General features: G+C 36.7%; 1 protein-coding gene across 6 annotated transcripts in view; it reads left to right on the forward strand.

Moving 5' to 3' along the window:
* CCDC141 (coiled-coil domain containing 141) overlaps positions 1–25,034 on the forward strand; it is a 219,691-nt gene that overhangs the window by 179,224 nt on the left and 15,433 nt on the right. For 4 of the 6 annotated variants that reach the window (XM_070475945.1, XM_070475947.1, XM_020903873.2 and 1 more), the window contains 5 exons: positions 10,408–10,548; positions 11,273–11,461; positions 12,856–13,039; positions 17,015–17,127; positions 22,332–22,448. In XM_070475945.1, coding sequence (XP_070332046.1) covers positions 10,408–10,548; positions 11,273–11,461; positions 12,856–13,039; positions 17,015–17,127; positions 22,332–22,448 — 744 coding nt within the window. The remainder of the gene's footprint in view (positions 1–10,407; positions 10,549–11,272; positions 11,462–12,855; positions 13,040–17,014; positions 17,128–22,331; positions 22,449–25,034) is intronic. The other 2 variants (XM_070475943.1, XM_070475944.1) reach the window with 2 other exon arrangements.

A 25,034-nucleotide genomic window follows, 5' to 3' on the forward strand; every position in this document is an offset into this window, starting at 1 on the left:
TTTTGCTGTCTTGTATATAGGGTCATCATTACCATCTTTCTAGATTCCATATATATACGTTAATATACTGTATTGGTGTTTTTCTTTCTGACTTACTTCACTCTGTATAATAGGCTCCAGTTTTATCCACCTCATTAGAACTGACTCAAATGCATTCTTTTTAATAGCTGAGTAATAGTCCATTGTGTATATTTACCACAGCTTTCTTATCCATTCATCTGCTGATGGACATCTAGATTGCTTCCATGTCCTGGCTATTATAAACAGTGCTGCGATGAACACTGGGGTACATGTGTCTCTTTCAATTCTGGTTTCCTTGGTGTGTATGCCCAGCAGTGGGATCACTGGGTCATATGGCAGTTCCATTCCCAGCTTTTTAAGAAATCTCCACACTGTTCTCCACAGCGGCTATACTAGTTTGCATTCCCACCAACAGTGTCAGAGGGCTCCCTTTTCTCCACACCCTCTCCAGCATTTATTGTTCGTAGACTTTTTGATAGCAGCCATTCTGACTGGTGTGAGATGGTACCTCATTGTGGTTTTGATTTGTATATCTCTGATAAAGAGTGATGTTGATCATCTTTTCATGTGTTTATTAGCCATCTATATGTCTTTTTTGAAGAAATTAGTTCTTTGGCCCATTTTTTGATTGAGTCATTTATTTTTCTGGTATTGAGCTGCATGAGCTGCTTGTATATTTTTGAGATTAATTCTTTGTCAGTTGCTTCATTTGCTATTATTTTCTCCCACTCTGAAATCTGTCTTTTCACCTTGGTTTTAGTTTCCTTCACTGTGCAAAAGTTTTTAAGTTTAATTAGGTCCCATTTATTTTTGCTTTTATTTCCATTAACTCTGGGAGGTGGGTCATAGGGGATCTTGCTTTGATTTATGTCAGAGAGTGTTCTGCCTATGTTTTCCTCTAGGAGTTTTACAGTTTCTGGTCTTAAATTTAGATCTTTAATCCATTTTGAGTTTATTTTTGTGTATGATGTTAGAAAGTGTTCTAATTTCATTCTTTTACGAGTTGACCAATTTTCCCAGCACCACTTGTTAAAAAGATTATCTTTTCTCCATTGTGTATTTTTGTCTCATTTGTCAAAGATAAGGTGTCCATAGGTGTGTGGATTTATCTCTTGGCTTTCTATTTTGTTCCCTTGATCTATATTTCTGTCTTGTGCCAGTACCATACTGTCTTGATGACTGTAGCTTTGTAGTATAGTCTGAAGTCAGACAGATTGATTCCTCCAGTTCCATTCTTCTTTCTTAAGGTTGCTTTGGCTATTCGAGGGTTTTTTGTGTTTCCATACAAATTGTGAAGTTATTTGTCCTAGTTCTTTGAAAAATACCATTGGTAGCTTGATAGGGATTGCATTGAATCTATAGATTGCTTTGGGTAGTATACTCATTTTCACTGTATTGATTCTTCCAATCCATGAACACAGTATATTTATCCGTTTGTGTCCTCTTTGATTTCTTTCATCAGTGTTTTATTGTTTTCTATATATAGGTCTTTTGTTTCTTTAGGTAAGTTTATTCCTAAGTATTTTATTCTTTTTGTTGCAATGGTGAATGGGATTGTTTCCTTAATTTCTCTTTTTGTTTTCTCATTGTTAGTGTGTAGGGATACAAGGGATTTCTGTGTATTAATTTTATATCCTGCAACTTTACTATATTCACTGATTAGCCCTAGTAGTTTTCTGGTGGTGTCTTTAGGGTTTTCTATATAGAGGATCATTTTATATGCAAACAGTGAGAGTTTTACTTCTTCTTTTCCAATCTGGATTCCTTTTCTTTAATTTTCTTCTCTGATTGCTGTGGCTAAAACTTCCAAAACTATGTTGAATAGTAGTGAGAGTGGGCACTCTTGTCTTGTTCCTGACTTTAGGGGAAATGCTTTCAATTTTTTGCACTTGAGGATAGTGTTTGCTGTGGGTTTATCATATATGGCTTTTATTATGTTGAGGTATGTTCCTTCTATGCCTGCTTTCCGGAGAGTTTTCATTATAAACGGGTGTTGAATTTTTCAAAGGCCTGCACCTATGGAGATAATCATTTGGTTTTTATCTTTCAATATGTTAATATGGTGTATCACCTAGATTGATTTCTGAATATTGAAGAATGCTTGCATCCCTGGGATAAAGCCCACTTGGTCATGATGTATGATCATTTTAATATGTTGTTGGCTTCTGTTTGCTAGAATTTTGTTGAGGATTTTTGCATCTACGTTCATCAGTGATATTGGCTTGTAGTTTTCTTTTTTGTGTGAATTCCTTGTTTGGTTTTAGTATTAGGGTGATAGTGGCCTCATAGAATGAGTTTGGGAGTTTACCTTCCTCTGCAATTTTCTGGAAGAGTTTGAGTAGGATAGGTGTTAGCTCTTCTCTAAATTTTTGGTAGAATTCACCTGTGAAGCCATCTCGTTCTGGGCTTTTGCTTGTTGGAAGATTTTTTATTACAGTTTCTATTTCCATGCTTGTGATGGGTCTGTTAAGATTTTCTATTTCTTCCTGGTCCAGTTTTTGAAGGTTATACTTTTCTAAGAATTCATCTATTTCCCTTTAATATTAAAGAGTGCTTTTTAAAGTAAAGGCACCAACAAAAACTGCTTTCAGATGGTACAGGATTTCTTATTTTTTGAAGACTCTGTGGTTGACCACTTCTTCATTAGTAACCTGTAGCAAGAAACTTTCCTCAGCTGCTGAAATGAGGCACTTTATAGTGTTTGCAGCACCACAAAGACTGCACAACCTGGGTTTTGTGGTGCCTATTAGGAATATTAATTGGTAAAATAAAGATATGTGTGGCCCAGTCTGTATTGTGAATGTCAGAACCAGACTCTGAGCAGTAATAATATATGATTCTTAAAATTTTTTATTATTATTAGTAGTAGTATTTGGTACAAGTGCTTAAAATTACATAAAATTAAAATCAATATATTACAATAATTTTTTTACATGAAAAATATAGTCAGGTACCCCTTCAGAGAAGTAGACCGAGCATTTGATTTTTTAAGTTTATTTTGAAACTCAATATTTTGCTTCCAATGCATTTAAAGTGCTTCTTGAAGGTTCACTGACTTTGAACTGTCTACTAAAAACACAGCCTTCAGACTGCCAGATTTTGTGGAGGCTTTTTCCACTTATTTCACACAAAGATATATTTGTATGCATGAATGTTAAATCTCACTATACATTTTCTTGCCTGGCAGTATAAATAAGTTGTTAATACACAAAGCATTATAGATGTTCTTTGCCTTATTACATGACAGAACATCATCAGTTCCTTATTCTTTACACTTCTTTAGAAATTTAATAAGTTAATATTGAACGTGTTTTCTTCTTGCAACCTGACCAAAAAATTTCCTTTATGTTTACATTATGTTAATGGAATTTGTCACTGGAGTCTCATTATGGGTCACAAACAATTACCTTGCAGAGAAGAATAGTAATGACAGAATTGGGTTGGTATTCATTTTCTCAAAGTAAATTTTGCAAACAGAAGTTTTCATGTAATTATGTTACTTCAGCCTGAAATTTCTACAGTGTACCAACATGTTACCCATCAGGAAAGAAATGGAAAGATTGAATACATACATACATACACACACACACACACACACACACATATTAATATGTATGTATGTATGTTTGTATGTATTCCATATGTCATAGTTTCTTGTTCCAGTTACACAGATTCTTTTATTCTTCTGTCATTTAGTTCCAAGGAGATAAGGCAGATTAGCAGCAATAAGTTAGAATACAGGAATGCTGCTGCCATAGATACATACACAAGGAATAACACTCAATTCAGTTCAGTCGCTCAGTTGTGTCCAACTCTTTGCAACCCCATGGACTACAGCATGCCAGGCCTCCCTGTCCATCACCAGCTCCCAGAGTTTACCCAACCTCATGTCCATTGAGTCAGTGATGCCATACAACCATCTCATTCACTGTCATCCCCTTCTCCTCCTGCCTTCAATCTTTCCCAACACCAGGGTCTTTTCAAATAAGTCAGCTCTTCGCATCAGGTGGCCAAAGTATTGGAGTTTCAGCTTCCACATCAGTCCTTCCAATGAATATTCAGGACTGATTTCCTTTAGGATGGACTGGTTGGCTCTCCTTGCAGTCCAAGGGAGTCTTCTCAAGAGTCTTCTCCAACACCACAGTTCAAAAGCATCAATTCTTCTACACTCAGCTTTCTTTATAGTCCAACTCTCACATCCATATATGACTACTGGTAAAACCATAGCCTTGACTAGATGGAACTTTGTTGGCAAAGTAATGTCTCTGGTTTTCAATATGCTGTCTAGGTTGGTCATAACTTTCCTTCCAAGGAGTAAGCATCTTTTAATTTCATGGCTGCAGTCACCATCTGCAGTGATTTTGGAGCCTCCAAAAATAAAGTCAGCCACTGTTTCCACTGTTTCCCCATCTATTTCTCATGAAGTGATGGGACCGGATGCCATGATCTTAGTTTTCTGAATGTTGAGCTTTAAGCCAACTTTTTCACTCTCCTCTTTCATTTGCATCAAGAGGCTCTTTAGTTCTTCTTTTCTTTCTGCCATAAGGATGTTGTCATCTGCATATCTGAGGTTATTGATATTTCTTCCGACAATCTTGATTCCAACTTGTGCTTCATCCAGCCCAACGTTTCTCATGATTTATTCTGCATACACCTAACCTGCCTGACCTGCCTCTTGAGAAAGGTCAGGAAGCAACAGTTAGAACTGGACATGGAACAACAGACATTTCCAAATAGGAAAAGGAGTACATCAAGGCTGTATGTCGTCACCCTGCTTATTTAACTTATATGCAGAGTACATCATGAGAAATGCTGGGCTGGAGGAAGCACAAGCTGGAATCAAGATTGCCGGGAGGAATATCAATAAACTCAGATATGCAGATGACACCACTCTTATGGCAGAAAGTGAAGAACTAAAGAGCCTCTCGATGAAAGGGAAAGAGTAGAGTGAAAACGTTGGCTTAAAGCTCAACATTCAGAAAATGAAGATCATGGTCCCATGATCTTCATGGTCCCATCACTTCATGGGAAATAGATGGGGAAACAACAGTGGCTGACTTTATTTTTTGGGCTCCAAAGTCACTGCAGATGGTGCTTGCAACCATGACATTAAAAGATGCTTACTCCTTGGAAGGAAAGTTATGACCAACCTAGACAGTATATTAAAAAGCAGAGACATTACTTTGTCAACAAAGTTCCATCTAGTCAAGGCTATGGTTTTTCCAATAGTCATGTATGGATGTGAGAGTTGGACTATAAAGAAAGCTGAGTGTAGAAGAATTGATGCTTTTGAACTGTGGTGTTGAAGAAGACTCTTGAGACGACTCCCTTTGACTGCAAGGAGAGCCAACCAGTCCATCCTAAAGGAAATCAGTCCTGAATATTCATTGGAAGGACTGATGTGGAAGCTGAAACTCCAATACTTTGGCCACCTGATGCGAAGAGCTGACTCATTTGAAAAGACCCTGGTGTTGGGAAAGATTGAAGGCAGGAGGAGAAGGGGATGACAGAGGATGAGATGGTTAGATGGCATCACTGACTCAATGGACATGAGTTTGGGTAAACTCTGGGAGCTGGTGATTGACAGGGAGGCCTGGCGTGCTGTGGTTCATGTGGTCACAAAGAGTCGGACACGACTGAGCAACTGAACTGAACTGAACTCTGCATATAAGTTAAATAAGCAGGGTGACAGTATACAGCCTTGACGTTCTCCTTTCCTTATATTGTTGTTTAGTTGCTAAGTCATGTTGGACTCTATGTGACCCCATGGACTGTAGCCCACCAGAGTTTTCTGTCCATGGGATTTTCCAGGCAAGAATACTAGAGTGGGGTGCTGTTTCCTTCTCCAGGGGATCTTCCTGAACCAGGCATCAAACCCGCATCTCCTGCATTGGCAGGCGGGTTGTTTACCACTGAGCCACCAGGGAAACCCTCTGACATTGTGTGGTTTTTGCTTTTGACAAATGACTATGGACAGTCACCAATTGTCAGGAAAGGAAGCAGAAAAAGAGGGCATAGATGAGGCAGCACTATGGTATAGTGCAGTTAATTACTATTTTTAAAATTGATGGTATTAATTTATCATTTTAAGGAAAAACTAAATTATCATCATTCAACAAATATTATTATGTGACCACTGTCTCCCAAGACATAGAACACCACAGTCCTTAGGAAACTAATAGTTTAGGGCAATTTAAAGCCCAAGGGACTTCACAATCACAACTGCTCATCACTAGGCCCCAGTGTGAGTCCATTTAGTTGGTATTTATAAGAGGATAGAAAAGACTATAATTGTTCTGAACTGTCCATTCCGTTGGGTTAAAATCTGTTGGAAGTTTGGTGTTTAATAGCTGCAAAATTACTCTTCTTACTGTAGAAGATAAAAAACTGAAATTGTCAAATCATGGCTATCATGTTCAGAAAATAAAATGTAAATATATTGTGAACACACAAAACTTGCAGAGTGGATGAATAGCTATTACTGAGATGTGCTGCCACCTGCAATTTAAAATGGAGCAATTGTCTTCTCCTTCCAAACTGCCCCACTTTCTGCTTCTACAAGACTTGTCGTAAGTGCAGGAAGACAGTCATGTGGTTGCTGAACAGGAGGAGGCCAAGAAAGTCTGGTCCTGAAATCTCTCCAGAACTAAAGCTAAAGTTACCATTAATTATAGTAAGTCACTCAGGTTAAATTAGGAGTTTGGGGCCACTTCATTTCAAATGAAGCATCCCTGGGGAGTTATAACATTATAGCCTTCTTTCTGTTACTGAAAATGATCATCAGAAAACTTTTTTTTTTCTGGAGTAGGCAAAATGGTGGGCAAGAAATAAAGCTCATGAAATGGACATTAAGAGAAATGGACTACTTGTTTTGTATTTTTGCTTCTGGCCAATCAGGTGCCATAGTTCTAATGAAAGGCTTTTGTTTTAAAGACGTTGTCTTAGTATTAAAATGTCCCATGTCCCCCATGTAAATTGGCCTTGCCAACAACAGACTCACAAATAACGCATCCTTGTGCCAAAGTTGCCTCAGTCAGCTTCGTCAAGACTAAAATAGCAGGCCAGCCTCTTTGTTGTCCATTTTGTTCCCTTTTGCTTCTTCCTTAAGAAGTTTTGTTTATGTCTAACCCTGAGAGAGGTTTACTGCTCCCTGGGAAATTTGGTGAAGATGCTCATTATGTTAGTTTCAAAAGAACTGCAGTTTTAAGTCTTAATGATTTTTTTTCTAATTACAGCTATGTTCCACAGCAACTATGGAGGAGCTGGACAAGTGGAAAGATAGGAAAATCACACTGTGCATTTTAAAAAGTATCTTTCCCTTGATTTTCTTAAGACTTTCAGAAATTTTGTCAATACAAATTATAACAACATTTAAAGATTTTGAATATGGTAAACTTTTCCTTGCCCCAAACTTTGGGTGTTTTTCCTTCTTTCTGTGCCCTGGTTGAGCAGTTGTCTTGGCCATCTCCACCATTCCCCATTGTTGATGAGCTAACTAAAGTTTTAAACAGCTGCATGCATGAACAATGATACCGTAGCTGAGCAACCATGGCACTCAGTTTTTGGGTTTTTTTTTTTTTTTTGGCACTCAGTTTTTTTAAAAAAAATACATATAAACAAGTTATATGGGTATTAGATGGGAAGTTTTCATATTAGAAATGCACAGGTAAGAAAATTAGACATGGCTAGATTTTTTTCTGAAAATCTGGTTGCTGAAGGTAATTTATGCTTGCTGCCTTCAACTTGTATCTGCAATAGTCTTGAATTTGAGCTGGGAAAGGTTCAGGATTTAAATGGATTTCCAGTGGGACCAAAAGAGAAAAGTGCCAGCAAGTTTGTCAAAGGAGATCATATGTCAGAAATGATCCCATCTCACATACCCACAGCACCATGAACATTCTTTGGCCATATAAATCATCTTCAGTGAAAGTGCATATATTCTGAGGCAAACAGAAATAAAATTGCACTTATCATTTATCAGCCTCAAATTTCTTAATCCAAAGTAGTCTTTAAATATCATCACTTAGAATTAAAAGGTTAAGGCTCAGCCTTTCTTCATTTATCACGTAGTTTTCAAATAGATGTTGATTTTTTTTCCCATTTAAACAAGTGGGCATAACTCAGTGGTTATCAGGTTGATGACAGAGTCCCTCTTCCTTTGTCCAGACTAAAGTCTATAATATATGTTATGGTACAGTAAGGGGTAAAAAAGAATATAAATCTTTGTTTTCCAATAAATGTTAGTGTATACATGTAGTGCATACATGTTAGTGACTGTACATATTTTCCCTTTCATTTTTACTTTATTTATTGTTATTAAAAATAAAAATTGTATTTTTAACTGTAGTGAATGACACATAACATAAAGTTTACCATCTTAACCATTTTAGGAGTACATATAAGTGATTTTAGGGCATTCACATTGTTGTACTACTATCTCTTCATATCTTAACCTCATAAAATTGTCCTCATTTGTGCTTTCCCACTAATATCAAACATACACATTTTAACACATCCACTGTCAAAAAAGTTAAATATGAATTGTTTATTTTGTAAACATACCAACTGAATATTATCTTTTAAATATTTTTTCTGAGTTATAATAGAGGAATAATTTTCAAATTTTGAAGTTATAGTTCCACTTCTCTATAATATTACTAATTTATCAACTGGAATATTTTATGTGGTCTCTGTGCTTGTAATTTAAAGCTACTGCTCAACAATTTCACTTGTCATATAAACAGCACAGTATATAGTGTAGTATAGGTATAGTATAGAAGTATAAGTATAGCAAATGCAAAAATTGAATCAATATAATAATTTCCATGTATACAATTAGGGCTTTATTGATTGTTGTTTTCAGAAAGTGTTAAAGATCAGAGTTTTGTCTTTATAATATGCAGAATTTGAAATAAGAATTGAGAAAATGAGCATTTTCTCGAGCAGATAGTTTTTCTGCATTTTAAGCCTACAATCCAGCATGTGCACAACCTTTATTCCCTCCCAAATAATTTACTTGCTGTCATTGAAAAGAATTTTAATGTTTTCCTGACTTCTTGTCATAGCTCAAATTTATCACCCATGACATTGTTCATTCTTGGCTGTTAAATGCTCCCATATAATCTGAGATGCTTTATATTTTCTCTGTACTTCTCTTTGCTGACATTATAGAGTGAGCTGCCTGTCAATATGTTTATCCTTCTTGAATCTGGAGAAGGGCACAGAAAGCCGTGTGGTTAATTGAACTGGACTGCTTAGAATTTTGCTTCACTGATAAAGCTGAACTGTTTGTTTTTAAGAAAGTCATCATCTATGCCCTGTTTTCAGTGTACAGCCACATACTCTGTTTATGCACAAGTTAGCATTGCCACCATGGGCAACAACTGTCACTTTACATCCTATTTTTGAAGGCCCTCTTGAAGTTAATGATTTATATCTAAGAAGTAAATCCCTTCTGGGAACTGTCCGTGAAAAATAATTTTTAATTGGATTTGAACAAATACAGCCCTTTTCCTACTGACTCTCATACTGGGTCTCCTTTTCTACCTCATTAATGCGATTCATGGGGTCGCAAAGAGTCGGACACAACTGAGTGACTGAACTGAACTGAACTGAATGTCCTCATTGGGCTAAATGTTAACACGCCATTGACCTCTGCAACATGAACTGCTCCTGGGAGACTTAATAAGTTTATCATGATAACTGTAAGAGCAGTGGAATATGGAAGGATCTGAGACAAATATTAGCACAGAGAGAATAGAATGAGTTGTAAAATAATGTCAAATAAATACAAATAAGAAAACTAGAGTTGTTAAAAATCTATCACAAAATTATTCTTGTTTGGAGGCCAAAGGATGTTCTATAACTGTAATCCTAATTATAAATTACAAGTCAAAAAATACTAAGAACAATTTATAATTACCTATACCTGGAGAAGGCTTGGCAACCCACTCCAGTACTCTTGCCTGGAAAATCCCATGGACAGAGGAGCCTGGTAGGCTGCAGTCCATGGGGTCGGGAAGAGTTGGACACGACTAAGCAACTTCACTTTCACTTTTCACTTTCATGCATTGGAGAAGGAAATGGCAACCCACTCCAGTGTTCTTGCCTGGAGACTCCCAGGGATGGGGGAGCCTGGTGGGCTGCCATCTATGAGGTGGCACAGAGTCAGACACGACTGAAGTGACTTAGCAGCAGCATACTTGGAGAATATGTTTAAATTCACATTATATATTCACTTAGCAGACTTGCTTTCTATTGAAAATCACTCTGGATACATTTCAAAGATTATAAAGATTTTGAAGTATAGACATCTTGATTTATTGCAAATGAATATCAGTGTTCTCATTTTAAGGAAATCACCGGTTTCTTTTTATTGAACTGTAGCTCAAAGAATCATTCAAAGAAATAAAAAAGAAATTCAACAATTTGAAGTTTAATTACACTAAGAAAAATGAAAAAGCTCGAAATCTAAAAGCTCTCAAATATCAAATTCAACAAGTGGATATGTATGCTGAAAAACTACAGGTAATGAGAATATACTTGTATGTGTGTGTGTGTGTGTATGCTATGATTATTGCAAAATTATTTGGCGTTTCAATTCTAAATGCCTAACTCTTAGGCTTTTTTATACCATTAGAACTGAAAAGATAGTTTTTAGTTTTTATAACAATTGGGTGCTTCATGTAAAATATATAATTTATTGATTTATCTCTTGAAGCATCTCCAGAATGATCTCTGTCAAACCTATCCAGCCTCATTGCTCCCATTCTCCCCACTACACACACACACACACACACACACACACACACCTCTTATACACCCCTTTTTCTTTCCTTGCACTCACCTATATCAGCAGCTTCTTCCACTGCTCCTGCAGGCCCTAATACCTTTCCTGATTATTGCTTATGCGGGCTAATTTGATTGCTTTCTCGGGAGACAGTGAGCTGAGTGCAATAAAATATTTGATTTTATGGTCTTTGTCCTTTTTAAAAAAATCATAGCATTCTCAAACTATTGAATAGATCCTGCTGTAGAGTAAATTTTCTCTATATTTGCTGAATGCTGAATCAATAAACTATCTGAAAGGAAACCTATTCTTGCCAAAATGTGTTTTAATAATTATTATTTTAACATATTAAGTGAAGGAAGCTATAAAAGTTTTTCAAAGTTTTCCCCTCAATATTTAATTACTAACTAGCTGAGTAAATAAAAACTGATTGTCATTAAAAATTTTTTTTTTTTTGCCCAGGCTTTGAAAAGGAAAATGGAAAAAGTTGAGAATAAAACTTCTTTCTTAAATTATCCAAATAATAAAGAGAATATCCTTTTGGAAGCCATGAGGGATTTGCAGAAGCATGTGGATGAATTTGACAAAGTTGTAACAGATTACAGGAAGAATTTGGACCTGACTGAGCATCTCCAGGAGTTGATAGAAGAGGTATTCTCTTCTTGTTGTCATGTTATCTGTATTATAATTTTTTTTTAACTTCTCTTGCTTAGAACAACACTGCATTAGCTATTATTGTCATTAAATTCATATATCATGCTCCTTTTCATGATTATATCCTTAGGATAATTTCCTAATGCAGAACTGCTGTACCAAAGGGATACATGTTACATGGTTTTGATTGTATTGTCCAATTGCTCTTTGGAAAGATTTTACTAATTTAACTCTTCTTACCAGAAACATAGGAGAAATTCTCATTTCTCCATAACCTCGTCAACTCAAGATGTTTAATCATCATGAAGTTAATTATATTCACTGTTGGATATCCGCTAAAATAATCAATAATGACTTATTTCACAGAATTTGAGAATGTTTAGAGAGACAGTTGATAATTGGATTTTTCAAGTATAAAAATTCTTCTTGGTATTATTTCATTTTTATCAAGAGGATAAATGGCAAAGTATACATAAATTATATGAAATTGGCAAGTTAAAGTCATTATTTGCACACTTCATAGTGAAGAAACTCTACACTTGAAGTTCCTGAGCATTTTTTGTAGCCCATAATTCTAAGTTACAAAACCTCTCTCTTTCCCACTAATGCAATAATAGAGCTTTTAGATTTAACACCACATTAGGAGGATTGAAATGATCATTCTTCCATATCTGATGTATAGGTTTGCTGTACTTCTATGGCACTTATTTAAAGCCAACTCCTAACAGAGTCATGTGTTTCTATTTCTCACTCAGCGTAAGTGCTTCTGGCCTTGGTCAGACACATTTCTTTCATCACAGTTATTTATTTTTAGTGAGAAACTGTCTCAATTCTCCACTATGCTTTGAAAATATGACTATTTTCTATCAAGAAAAGGTCAAATGCTATTCTTCAAATGATATTTCCTTCATCTACAGACTAAATCTTATTCCTAAAAGAATTTATTTGTTGGAGTGTTATTTGGGCAAAACTTTATCCATATATTGTTAATGATTTCAATTAAATAGGCTGGATTTTGTGTGTTTCAGCTTTTTCTTATGTTTAGCTGATATTTGCATTCTCTTTCGTGCCAAATGCTTTTTTTAGAATGCCTGTTCTTGTAAGTCTGCAACTTTTCTCTTAGGAATTATATTTCAGGCAAATCTAAGAAAGCAGAAAAATCAAATTGATTTCCATACTTCTACTTTCTTATCTGACTCTAATTTCCAAGTGCAGTGCTCACTTCGGCAACACATATACTAATTTCCAAGTGCAAAAGTATATGATCATGTTGTGATATTTCCTTTCTTAGGACTTAAAAAGAGTTCACATTAATTACTTCAGTGGGCAAAATGAAGAAATTTGGGAGGATGGTGTCTCTTTACTCTGTGCTTTCTCCCATTTTTATTTAGTGCCACTTTTGGTATGAAGATGCGAGTGCCACAGTTGTGAGAGTGGGAAAGTATTCCGCAGAGTGCAAGACCAAGGCAGCAGTGGAGATCCTCCACCAGCAGTTCAAAAAGTTTATCACACCCGCAGTGCCTCAGCAAGAAGAAAGGATTCAGGAGATCAGTGACCTCGCTCAGCGCTTATATGGTGACGTCTCTTTTAAGATACCCATTGATTCACCACTGAACACGTTTCTAGTGGACCTAGCAGACAGCAGAGCGTGGCAAACCCTCAGGGTTCTCACTGTGCCAGCCTATTCTGGGAAAAGGTTCAAGATAAGAGCAAAAGTGAATAATAGGGAATAGAGGAAGGAACTCCTGGGTGCAGGAGATGAAAGCATGTGGATTTTTAATGACCATTTGTAAGCCCTCCTTCTCTCTTCCCTTTCTTCCGCATTAAAACCAGAATAGCACTCAGCTTATGTAGGCAAAAATGAAAGCTAATTTCTATTAGAGTGAGTCCTCAAAACCATACACAACTCCCACAGTCCTTGAAATAGGTAGAAAGCGAAGACTGAGGTCTACAGCTCTCATGTTTCTATGAGGATTAAGGTTTGTGCATATAACTAAGAGCTGGAAGGTCTTCCCCTCATCTTCCTCTCATTTGAAGATAAATAGTACATGTGTGCTCAGTCGTGTCTGACTCTTTGCAAACCTATGAACTGTAGCCCACCAGGCTCCTCTGCCCATGGGATTCTCCAGGCGAAAATACTGGAGTGGGTCGCCATTTCCTCCTGCAGGATATATTCCCGATGCAGGGATCAAACCCATGTGCCTGGTGTCTCCTGCATTGCAGGCAGATTCTTTACCACTGAGCCACCTGGGAAGCCCTGTGGAATAAATGGGAGAATTCAAATCATCATCTCACGGATTGTGCTTTCCTCTTCTCCATGACTGTTGGTCTGAAAAGCCTTTCCATGTGAAGAAGGCCCCCATTTAAAATGCCCATTTGAGGGTGACAGTCCTTGAGGGTGCAAGAGTAATTTCATGAATTCCTTGACACTGTTACCTACAAGGTAATTAACAAGAGTAATTCCTAGTGACAGCGCAAACCTGGCCCCGAAAGATGGAGCAACAGTGCTTCATTTGGCTGCCCACAGCTGCTGCCAGATGGATGGTCTCTCTTGTTACATGAAACACTCACTCTCCATGGATAGCCATAAAAATTTTCTCAAACACTATCTGTTGCATTAGCTAATACTAAATTAATGAGAATGAATTATTAATGATTTTCCAAAGGAAATGGTAAATACATAAAAATAATAAAACATGAATTGAAAAATTAAAGAAAACTAATGTTATGTTTCATTCCTACTGTATAAGTGTACTAAAAAATTTTGGAGGCACTCCACTCCCATGAAGCAGTTTATGTTTTCTTCAGTAATTATATTTATTACACTGCAGCATAATTACCTTTTCATTTCTCAGTCTTCTCAACTGAGCATAAGCTCCTTGAGGGTAAGAGAAATATATTTTATCACTAGGTTTAAGTGCCTATTGAAGTTCAGCACAAAGATCCTATAGAAGTTGTGATTATCCTCCTGTCTTGCAAAATCCCACTTTCCGCCTTGTTTGTATTCCTGACCTTATCACCAACTAACATATTAGATGGTTTTATGTGGTTGTCTGGCTCTCGTGACCGTAGTATAAGCTCCTTGAGAAAAGGGATTTTGCCTGTTAATTCACTGCTTCATGGTACATACTAAGTGCTTAACAATTATTTGATGACTAAATGAATCACTGTATGAATAGATGAACAGCATTGAGTTTTCATCTGTTCAGTTTGGAAGCTATGCATTTTTAGAATTTGCATAAGGTAAAATACTTTAGGAATAGTATATCATCTTGCATCATTATTGAACCTAGAATTTAATACAAATAAATTTATGTCAAAAATTTTTTTGAGTACTTATTATGTACTTTGTTCAGTCGCTAAGCCATGTCTGACTCTTTGCAACCCTGTGGACTGCGGCACACCAAGCTTCCCTGTCATTCACTATCTCCTTGAGTTTCCTCAGACTCATGTCTATTGAGTCAGTGATGCCATCCAACCATCTCATCCTCTGTCACCCACTTCTCCTCCTTCCCTCAGTCTTTCTCAGCATCAGGGTCTTTTCCAGTGAGTTGGTTCTTCGCATCAGGTAGCCAAAGTATTGGAGCTTCAGCTTCAGCAACAGTCCTTCCAATGAATATTCAGGGTTGATTTCATTTAGGATTGACTGGTTTTATCTCCTTTCTGTCCAATGAACTCTCAAGAGTCTTCTCTAGCACCACAGTTCAAAAGCTTCAATTCTTTAATGCTCAGCCTTCTTTATGGTCCAACTCTCATATCCGTACGACTATTGAAAAAACCATAGCTTTGACTATACAAACCTTGTCAGCAAAGTGATGTCTCTGCTTTTTGATATGCTGTCTAGGTTTGTCACAGCTTTTCTTCTAAGGAGCAAGTGTCTTTTAATTTCAAGGCTACAGTCACTGTCTGCAGTGATTTTGGAGCTCAAGAAAATAAAGTTTGCCACTGTTTCCATTTTTTCCCATCAATTTACCATGAAGCAATGTGACTGGATGCCATGATCTTAGTTTTTTGAATGTTGAGTTTTAAGCCAGCTTTTTCACTCTCCTCTTTCACCTTTATCAAGAGGTTCTCTAGTTCCTCTTCACTTTCTGCCATTAGGTGATATTATGGAGCTGTGATTGATATAAAGACCTATACAACCTATTTCCACCATTCAGGAATCCACAGTCTGTGACTAGAAGTCACAATATGGTAAATGCAGTAAGAAAGGTCTAAAATGTGTGTTTTCTAAAGCTGCCATAAAAGAATACTGTATACTGGGTAGCTTAAATCACAAAAATTAATTTCTTCAAAGTTCTAGAGGCTGGAAGTCTAAGATCAAGGGGCTCAATGAGTTGGTTTTTACCAAGGCTTCTCTTCTCTTGTTCCCTCTTCATATAGGCATCCCTCTGTGCCCAAGCAACCCAGGTTCTCTGATCTTCTCTTAAGGACACCAATCATAATGAATTGGCACCCCGCCCTAGTAGCCCCTTTTAAAACTTAATCTCCCTTTAAAGACCTCATCTCCAAATAATCTTACATTCTGAGATACTGGAGGTTGAGTTTTCAATATATGAATTTTAGGTGGGACACAATTCAGTCCATAACAATGTATAATACTTTTTAGTCTGAGCTGTGGAGTCCAGTAGTCCAAGTTTAAATCTCTGCTCTTTCAATTATTGTCTAGGTCACCTGAAGAGTCTCTTCTGAGGCTGGGATTCCTCATTTGGACAACGCAGTAGAACCTTCTAGAGGAAGATTTTGTTAACTAATGCATATAAAGTACCTGTGTGTGTTGTGTTAGCTGCTCAGTCATGTCCGACTCTTTGCGACCCCATGGACGGTAGCCTACCAGGCTCCTTTGTCCATGGGATTCTCTAGGCAAGAATATTGGAGTGGGTTGCCATTTCCTTCTCCAGAAGTACCCAGCCACAGACAAATAAGATGCACTCACTACACAATAGATACTTGTATTATTACTCCAATAGGGAGAGGAAAATCCAGTTGGGAAAGATGAAGAATATTTCCACAAAGATCTTGACATTGGAGGTACACCTTGAAGAGTGAGTAGGATTTGTCCCAACAGAGACAGGGGTATGGGTATTCTTTCCCCATACAGGAAAGAATAGTCAGTGGTTGTGGGGATTTTGAGAGAAAAGTTGCTTGTTCAGTTTGGTCAGATATTAAATATGTGAGGGAATTAGGGAGATATATTTTTGAGAGAGGCAGGTCAAAACCATATCACAGAGGGCCTTGACTGTATACTTTCTAAGTAGTGAAGAACAACTGAATGTTTTGAAAAGGAGAAAAGAGGTTAGAGTGGAGCTTTATGAATATTAATATAACAACACTATTTAGGTTACATAAGAGGGACATGGTACAGCAAATGTAACCATTTTTCTAGAATACTTGGTTTTTCCAATGATGCTTTTGTCTACTCAACAAGTATTTAGGAAGTGCTTACTATCTATAGGCCCAGTGTCAGACACTGGGAAAAATTAATGCCTGGAATTTTTTTCTGCTAAGTATTTGATCTTTAAAAATGATTTTAACCCTTCTTATCCCCAGGTTTTGAAGAAGGGCAGAAATATGCTGAAAAAATAGTGGCCAAACACAAAGAAGTTCTTGAATCTATCACTGAATTATGTAGCTTTCTCACAGAGCTTGAAGAAAAGCTGAAGGTAATTTCTTCTTACCAGAATATGTATGTTTAAAAGATAAAAATTAAAATGTGTGGATCAAGTGTCTTCTAGTGCAAAGATGTTCTAATGCAAATTCTCAAGAGACATTATGTGCATATTTGTTTCACAACTTTCTAACATAATTACTTGGTTGTTTTTAATAGTTAATTCTGTTTCTTTCCCATCACTGTAGAGAAAAATGTTGCTGAGAATGAAGGTTAAGCACAATTAAGGTGTCTTGTTTACATTTTCATGGATCATATCCTAATGGATAAATGTGTGCCATTAAAATCAAAGTCTATAATAGTTGTTCAGTTGCTCAGTCAGTATCCTATGTTTTCATTCATAAATAATGAACATAAGTTATTTTATTCTCTTCCAAACTGTGGCCCCAGAGAAAATAAAGCTAATCTTCAGGTATTATAGTCATTGAACATTTAGCTTTGTGGAAATATTAAAGTAATCATTAGCATCTTTCATGGAATAATAAAATTGATGGTAAAAATAAATATGTTTATGATTTGTCTAGGTAAAATCCAGTTAAAATAGAGAAATGTATGTATATACATGCGTACATACCTATGTATGTATACACACATATGTATTTTTTGTCTCTGTCATTTCCAAACTGATTTCATTAGTGTTCTTTTCATAACTGAATGAAAGAATGAGTTGTTTAGGATTGAAACAGTGGTAAGGTAATTAAGAGTACAGACTCTAGGGTAAAACACAGCCGCCTAGGAATACCAACTCTCTAAATTATTGTATTTGTGAATGGGGATTTAATCTATTAAGGGTATATTTCTTAATGACCCTGAGTCTCCAGTTCCTGATCCATAAAATGCAGGAAACAGAGGAAACTAATCACAGGATAGCCCTAAATACTGAATGTGAAGACACCCATGATTATTGTTGTGATTTCTGTTGGTATGGAGACACAATGGTGCTCTTGCAGCTTGGAGCAGACTTATATTTATTTTCAGCAAGTATTTTTTTCTGTATGAATTTCCATGTCAGATATTTGAGTAACATTCTCTTCAAAATAGTTTGCTAAGCTTTTAATTCAGTGGGCATCCAATCAAATTGTTTTTTTTCCTTTGGTTGAGAATCTACATTTTTCCATTTTTACCATTTTAAATAATACTATAGTGAACATCTTTGTACATGAAACTTTTTTCTTTCTTTTGTATTATTACCTACACAAAAATTCTTTGCTTTCCATAAATGTTTTGCAATTATAATGCCACAAGTAATATATGAATGCATCTTACATTTTATACTCTTTTTCAACATTTTTCATTTCCTCCTCACCTTTACCCCAACCCTGAGGATGTGTCACTTCTCCTGACTTTTGAAACGCAGCCCAAAAAATCATTGCCCTTTTTCACTCTTTGCTGCCATCTGCAGCATCTCTCCCATTTATATTGCACATCTCCAAGTGAGCTCCACTTAAAAAAATATGCTCTCTTAAAGAGATACCCCTTTCCAGCTTTTCTGCTTCATGCTATTCTTCCTGAAAGCTGTTTCCACTCTCTGCCTCGTTGCACTTTCCCCCTTCCTCCCACACCCCCGGAGTCAGAATGGTACCCTCTCTTTCTCACTCCCAACCTTCCACTGGATTCTCTTTTGCTAGTCAGAAGCCCCATACTTATTAACTCCTGCTAGATGATACTGCTTGTGTCATTTTTAAATTCAAAACACCTCCCTACAGACTCTTCTCTGCTTATCAAATGAAGGTCAGACTCAAGGATTTCCAGCATTGTGGAACTGATTGTCTTTCCAAACCATTGTGTTTCTCCACTCATGGTTGGTTCTGGCCTCCTGCCCCACACTGCCAGGTCTGCTTCTAAATTTTACAGTCGCCCCTCATATCCACAGTTCTGCTTTCCTCAGTTTTGGGTACCTGAAGTCAACCTCAATCAGAAAATATTAAATGAAAAACTCCCAAAGTAAATATTTTTTATGTTTTAAATTATGAGAGACCATATTCACATAACTTTTATTATAATATATTGCTATACTTTTTGTATTTTATTATCACTGTTATTAATCACATACCCTACGTGATTTATAAATTAAACTTTATCATGGATATGTATGTACTGGAAAAAAGTGTAGTAACATATACATAGTATTTTCTGCAGTTTCAGGCATCCACTGTGGGTCTTGGAATGTATCTTCCACACATAAAAGCAGACTACTGTACTTCACACATACACGACCTTCCATCTCTCTTGTCTAAATGGTTCTCTCAAGGCCAAATGCAAATATCACCTCCTCCACAATTATCCTTTCTTAGCTGTGTCACTCCGTCTCTGATCCGCTGTAGCACCAGTGTTCCTTCCTACCATAATCATCACATATATCTACTATGATCATCCACCCACACTCCTAGATTATACATGAGGAAACCCTGTTCAGTTCAGCATCCCACACAACATTTAACAATATGTTTTGCCTAAAACAGGTTTTCCATAAAGGTTTTGGCATTTATAGTAAACACCCAAAGGATTGGTACAGAAAAAAAAAATTCAGTAGCTCAAAAAAGTTTGATTTGGGTGGATATAGAAATGAGGAAGGGCCTCTATGGCAAGAGAAACAGGCATCAGCATTGCCCTTAGGAGTTACAGCCTAAACAAAACCCTGTCAAAGGATGCTAACACTTTACAGATGTTTCTATGAGAGCATAAATGTCTGGGTTTTGTTGTTAAGGATGACTCTATGGCTCTCTTTTGCAGGAGTTCATTAAAAAAGCAGGCCTGGAAATCCCTGTCAAGGTTAAAATAGTGATAATAATTCTTTCTCTTTGTATAGAATTTTTATATTTACAGAGGATCTTCATAAATATTACCTCAGTGTTTTCCAAATAACCTTGTGATGGTAATAAGGTAGATGTTGTTTTCTTTGTTTTAAAAATCAGAGAGGGTAAAAATGCTTTATTTGAGGACTCACATTTAGTAGTGGTGGATCTGGAGTAGAACCTTAGTTATAATTCAAAATCTAATACTCCTTCCACAACTGTCACTTTATTATATTTTTTATTAAAGTATAGTTGATTTACAATATCATGTTATTTTCAGGTGGCACAGTGATTCAGATACACACACACACACACACACACACACACACACACACACACATATGTATTCCTTTTCAGATTCTTTTTCCTTATAGGTTGTTACAAAATATTGAGTATAGTTCCCTGTGCTGTATGGCAGGTCCTTGTTAGCTATTGATTTTATGTATAGTAATGTATATATGCTAATCCCAACCTTCTAATCTATAGCCCCCACTACGCTTTCTTCTTCGGTAACCATACGTGTTCTTTGCGTGTTTGTAAACCTCTTTCTGCTTTGTAAATAAGTTCATTTGTATAATTTTTTTCATATTCCATATATAAATGATATCATATGATATTTGTCTTTGTCTGGTTTACTTTACTTAGTATGATGATCTCTAGGTCCATCCATGTTGCTGCAAATGGCATTATTTCATTCTTTTTGTGGCTAACATTCCACTGCGTATATGTACCACATCTTATTTATTCATTCATTTGTCAGGGGCCATTTAGGTTGCTTCCATGTCTTGGCTACTGTAAATAGTTCTGTAATGAATGTTGGGGTGCATGTATCTTTTTGAATTATGGTTTTCTTTGGTTATATGCCCAGGAGTGGGATTGCTGGATCAATTGATATTTCTATTTTTAGTTTTTTAAGAACCCTCCATACTGCTCTCCATAGTGGTTGTACTAATTTGCATTCCACTTTGGAATTAGGTATAGAGTATATACTAAAGCAGAGTAATTTATCAAATAACATAAACCGGTGTAAGTTTTAGAGTTGGAGGTAAGAGCTGAATCTCCCCAGTAAATGTCTGCCCAAATGCTTTGAGTTGATACAACATTTACACTTTGAGAAGTATGCCTGCTTCTTTAAGGCCTATTTAATGCCCATGTTCCAGGTGGTATAGAGTAGCTTCTGTTGCCATATTCTTGTTCAGTAGCTAAGTCACATCCCTCTCTTTTTAACTCTGTGAACTACAGCACACCAGGATTCCCTGTCCTTCACTATCTCCTGGAGTTTGCGCAAACTCATGTCCATTGAGTCAGTGATGCCATCCAACCATCTCATCCTCTGCCACCCCTTCTCCTCTTGCCCTCAATCTCTCCCCGCATCAGGGTCTTTTCCAGTGAATCGGCTCTTCACATCAGGTGGCCAAAGTATTGGTGCTTCAGCTTCAGCATCAGTCCTTCCAATGAATGTTCAGGGTTGATTTCTTTTAAGATTTACTGGTTTCATCTCCTTGTAGTTCAAGGGACTATCAGGAGTCTTCTCCAGCACCACAGTTCAAAAGCATCAATTTTTTGGTGCTGAGCCTTCTTTATAGTCCAACTCTTACATCCATACATGACTACTGGAAAAATCGTAGCTTTGACTATATGGACCTTTGTCGGCAAAATGATGTCTCTGCTTTTTAATATGCTGTCTAGGTTGGTAATAGCTTTTCTTCCAAGGAGCAAGTGTCTTTTAATTTCATGGCTATAGTCACTGTCCACAGTGATTCTGAAGTCCAAGAAAATAAAGTCTGTCACTGTTTCCATTGTTTCCCTGTCTATTTGCCATGAAGTGATGGGACCGGATGCCATGATCGTAGTTTTATGAATGTTGAGTTTTAAGCCAACTTTTTCACTCTCCTCTTTCACTTTCATCAAGAGGTTCTTTAGTTCCTCTTCACTTTCTGCCATAAAGGTGGTATCATCTGCATATCTGAGGTTGTTGATATTTCTCCTGGCCATCTTGATTCCAGCTGTGATTCATCCAGCCAGATATTCCTCATGATGTACTCTGCATATAAGTTAAATAAACAGGGTGACAATATACAGCCTTGACATACTCCTTTCCCAATTTGGAACCAATCTATGGTTCCATGTCCAGTTCTAACTATTGCTTCTTAACCTGTATACAGGTTTCTCGGGAGGCAGGTAAAGTATCTGGTATTCCCCTATTATAGCAAGAACTTTCTTCCTGCTGGACCTTTGAACAGCCAATTTTTATTGGCAGTGAACTTTTATCAAAGAGGAATGAGACCTGGAAATAACTGTATAAATCATTTCATGGGAGTACGCCAGCCTTTTGTTGGATACATTTGCTGAATGACTGCCAACTTTACTGGCCCAGGCTCTCACTAATCTTCACTTTGTACAGCAGGGAGGTGTTTTAAAGTTGAATCTGAATTTGGAAGACTTCTATGATGATTGCGTTGACCTACAAAAAGAACCAGCAAGAAATAAGCAAACAATATTCAATGATGGAAGGAATAAGGTAAAGAAATCCATGTATCCTCAGATACTTATTACTTTAGTTTTGAGGTTAGCATCATTGTGCATTGAAAAAAAAATGAATTGAAGCCTTATTATCTTTCTGAATCGTCCAGTGTGGATGCAGTGAATGTCCTTTCCCCTTCTTTTCTACTCATTACTTAGTCTTTCTTCTATCATGGGTGCTTTGAGTCTCTCCCATTGAATACTGGAACCATAGCATTTCACAGTGGCATTGGGACAGTTAGTCAGACACCACACTATTGCCCTAAACTTTTGTTTCTCCCATGTTTAACTGCCTTTCTTGTTGACCTTTCAATCCCAACTTCAAATTTTACTTCTCCCTCTTTATCATACCACCAAGCTATGATTTTTTTGTTTTACACTACCCATTGGAAAACCTTAATACATGAAATTAGATTGTATCTGGTTCCCATAGAATCTACTTCTAACACGATATTTCTAGGAATATGTACTAAAACATAGAATGCAACTGAAAGATAAACACTAAAGTATTTATAGAAATGTTAAATTATTTTAAAATCTATGCAGGCGTATAAATTAAGCATGTAGCAAAAACTGCAAATACTCACAAAATGCAAATACATTTCAGAAGCATTATTTAAATTGCACCATTATAGATTTTCAGTATAAGTTGTTCACTATCTATTCATAGCTCCTGGACTATAATTAGCTCTTGATTTTATGCATTGCCAAGTTTGCTGCCAGTGTTTGTCTCTCTCCCAAGGAACTGAAGGGACAAGCAGAGTCAACGTTATTCTCAACTGCTCCCAAATAAAATAAAATATACCTTTTGTGGCATGAAAGTCTAAAAAATCTCCCCACTTATTGCCATCATCTCATGGAGAAAGACATCTTTTCTTAAATTAAATATGGTATTTAGAACTTCCTTATAGGTCCTTTTATGCAGGTTAAATCTATGTCAAGGTCTCATGCAATTATACAACCACCAGGCAGCAAGTATCATATTAAGTAAATTAACATTTTTTTGTGTGGGATGGCCTTGTATCATTTAAACCCTGGCTCATCTCTGAGGCAAAGGACAGCTGCCAAACCTTAGCTGGACCTCAGTCTTGTATCAAATGATCTTTGGCTACTCTGATTGTCTAAATCAGGTTTTCTCAACCTCAGTGCTATTGACACTTTGACCCTAAGAATCCTTTGTTGTGGGAGCTGTCCGGGTGCATTGTAGGGTGTTTCGGAGCACCCCTGGCCCCTGTGGACTAGAAGCCAGCAGTACCCACTCTCCAACCACTTGTGACAGCCGAAAATTGTTTATAGAAGTTATCAAGGTCCCCGCGGGGGACCAACTAGTCGAAATAATAAAGAATAACATTAAATGCATCACATTTTCTTAACTAAGTTGCAAGAGATACTAAATTCAACATATGATTTTTTTTTAGATTCTACATTGTCAACAACATATATCTACTAAAATTAGAAACAAAAGCTATTGCTACCGAAACACACTCATTTATACTTAGTAAAAATGCCTTTTCTTGCTTTTCTTAGAAAGAAATCAAAGGAACAGATTCCTTTTAAATAAAGCAAGATTTATTTTCATTGAGAAATCACTTTTACTTTAATATAAATTAAAAGACATGATAGATCATCAGCATTTAGGATAAAAGTGAAAATCCATGATTACAACTGTCAAGATCTCATTGACCTTATTTCACATATGCATTCTGGCACAACTGGCAGAGTGAAAGGGCGGCAGTAAATTTCTCTGTTAAACAGTTCAGTCATATTTACCCTCTTATTGTCTCTATCATTTGCATTATAAGTCCAATGTAATGAGTTCCTAAAATGCCATGTGGGAAGATAACCAGAAGCACCAAATAAAAAACATATCTGGAAGTCACTGCATTCAATTCTAATACCCTTACACAATGTTATTTTTCTCCAAAACATTATTTGAGTCAGAAAGAACAATTCCACCAAACTATTGCAAGAATGTATTCCATCACAGGATTTTTTTCCTGGAGATAGTAAAGTGCTTCTCATTTTTCTGAGTCCAAAAATGCAGCTGGTGAAATTGGGCCATTCAGTAAATGCAGTGCCCGTTGTACTGCTAACAGATCAGTGGTGGTGTTTTATTCCCTAAGGTGAGCACTGAAGCTAAATCCACAGGAATATCTGAAAACCCCTAAGGTTAGGCAGAGGCACAGAGTATAAGAGCCTTGCCTAAAATCACAGAGCTATCTAAGACTTGCATGTACAGTTACAGAGTTCTAGTACTAGAAGGAATTTAACAATTATCTGACCGAATCTCATTTTACAGTTGAGGAAACTGAGGCCAAAAGAGATGAAGTATTTTGCCCTCCAGAAATCACAGAAAGTAGTGTCAGAACTGGGTTGGCTGGCAGCCCAACTGCTGCATACAAATATAAATAAGTTATTATGTAATGATACTGTAGATTCGCATGCCAAATTTTTTCCCTCTTGCCATTCATCTGTTACACGATGATTAATGAAGGAGTAGCATGGAAGTACTTTCACAGCACAAAATTCAGGGGAGTGCTTTTATCAAAGTGAGTGAGGACAGCCCCTGGGCCATCATCCACTG

Source organism: Odocoileus virginianus, chromosome 13, assembly GCF_023699985.2.
Source record: "Odocoileus virginianus isolate 20LAN1187 ecotype Illinois chromosome 13, Ovbor_1.2, whole genome shotgun sequence".
Lineage (NCBI taxonomy): Eukaryota > Metazoa > Chordata > Mammalia > Artiodactyla > Cervidae > Odocoileus > Odocoileus virginianus.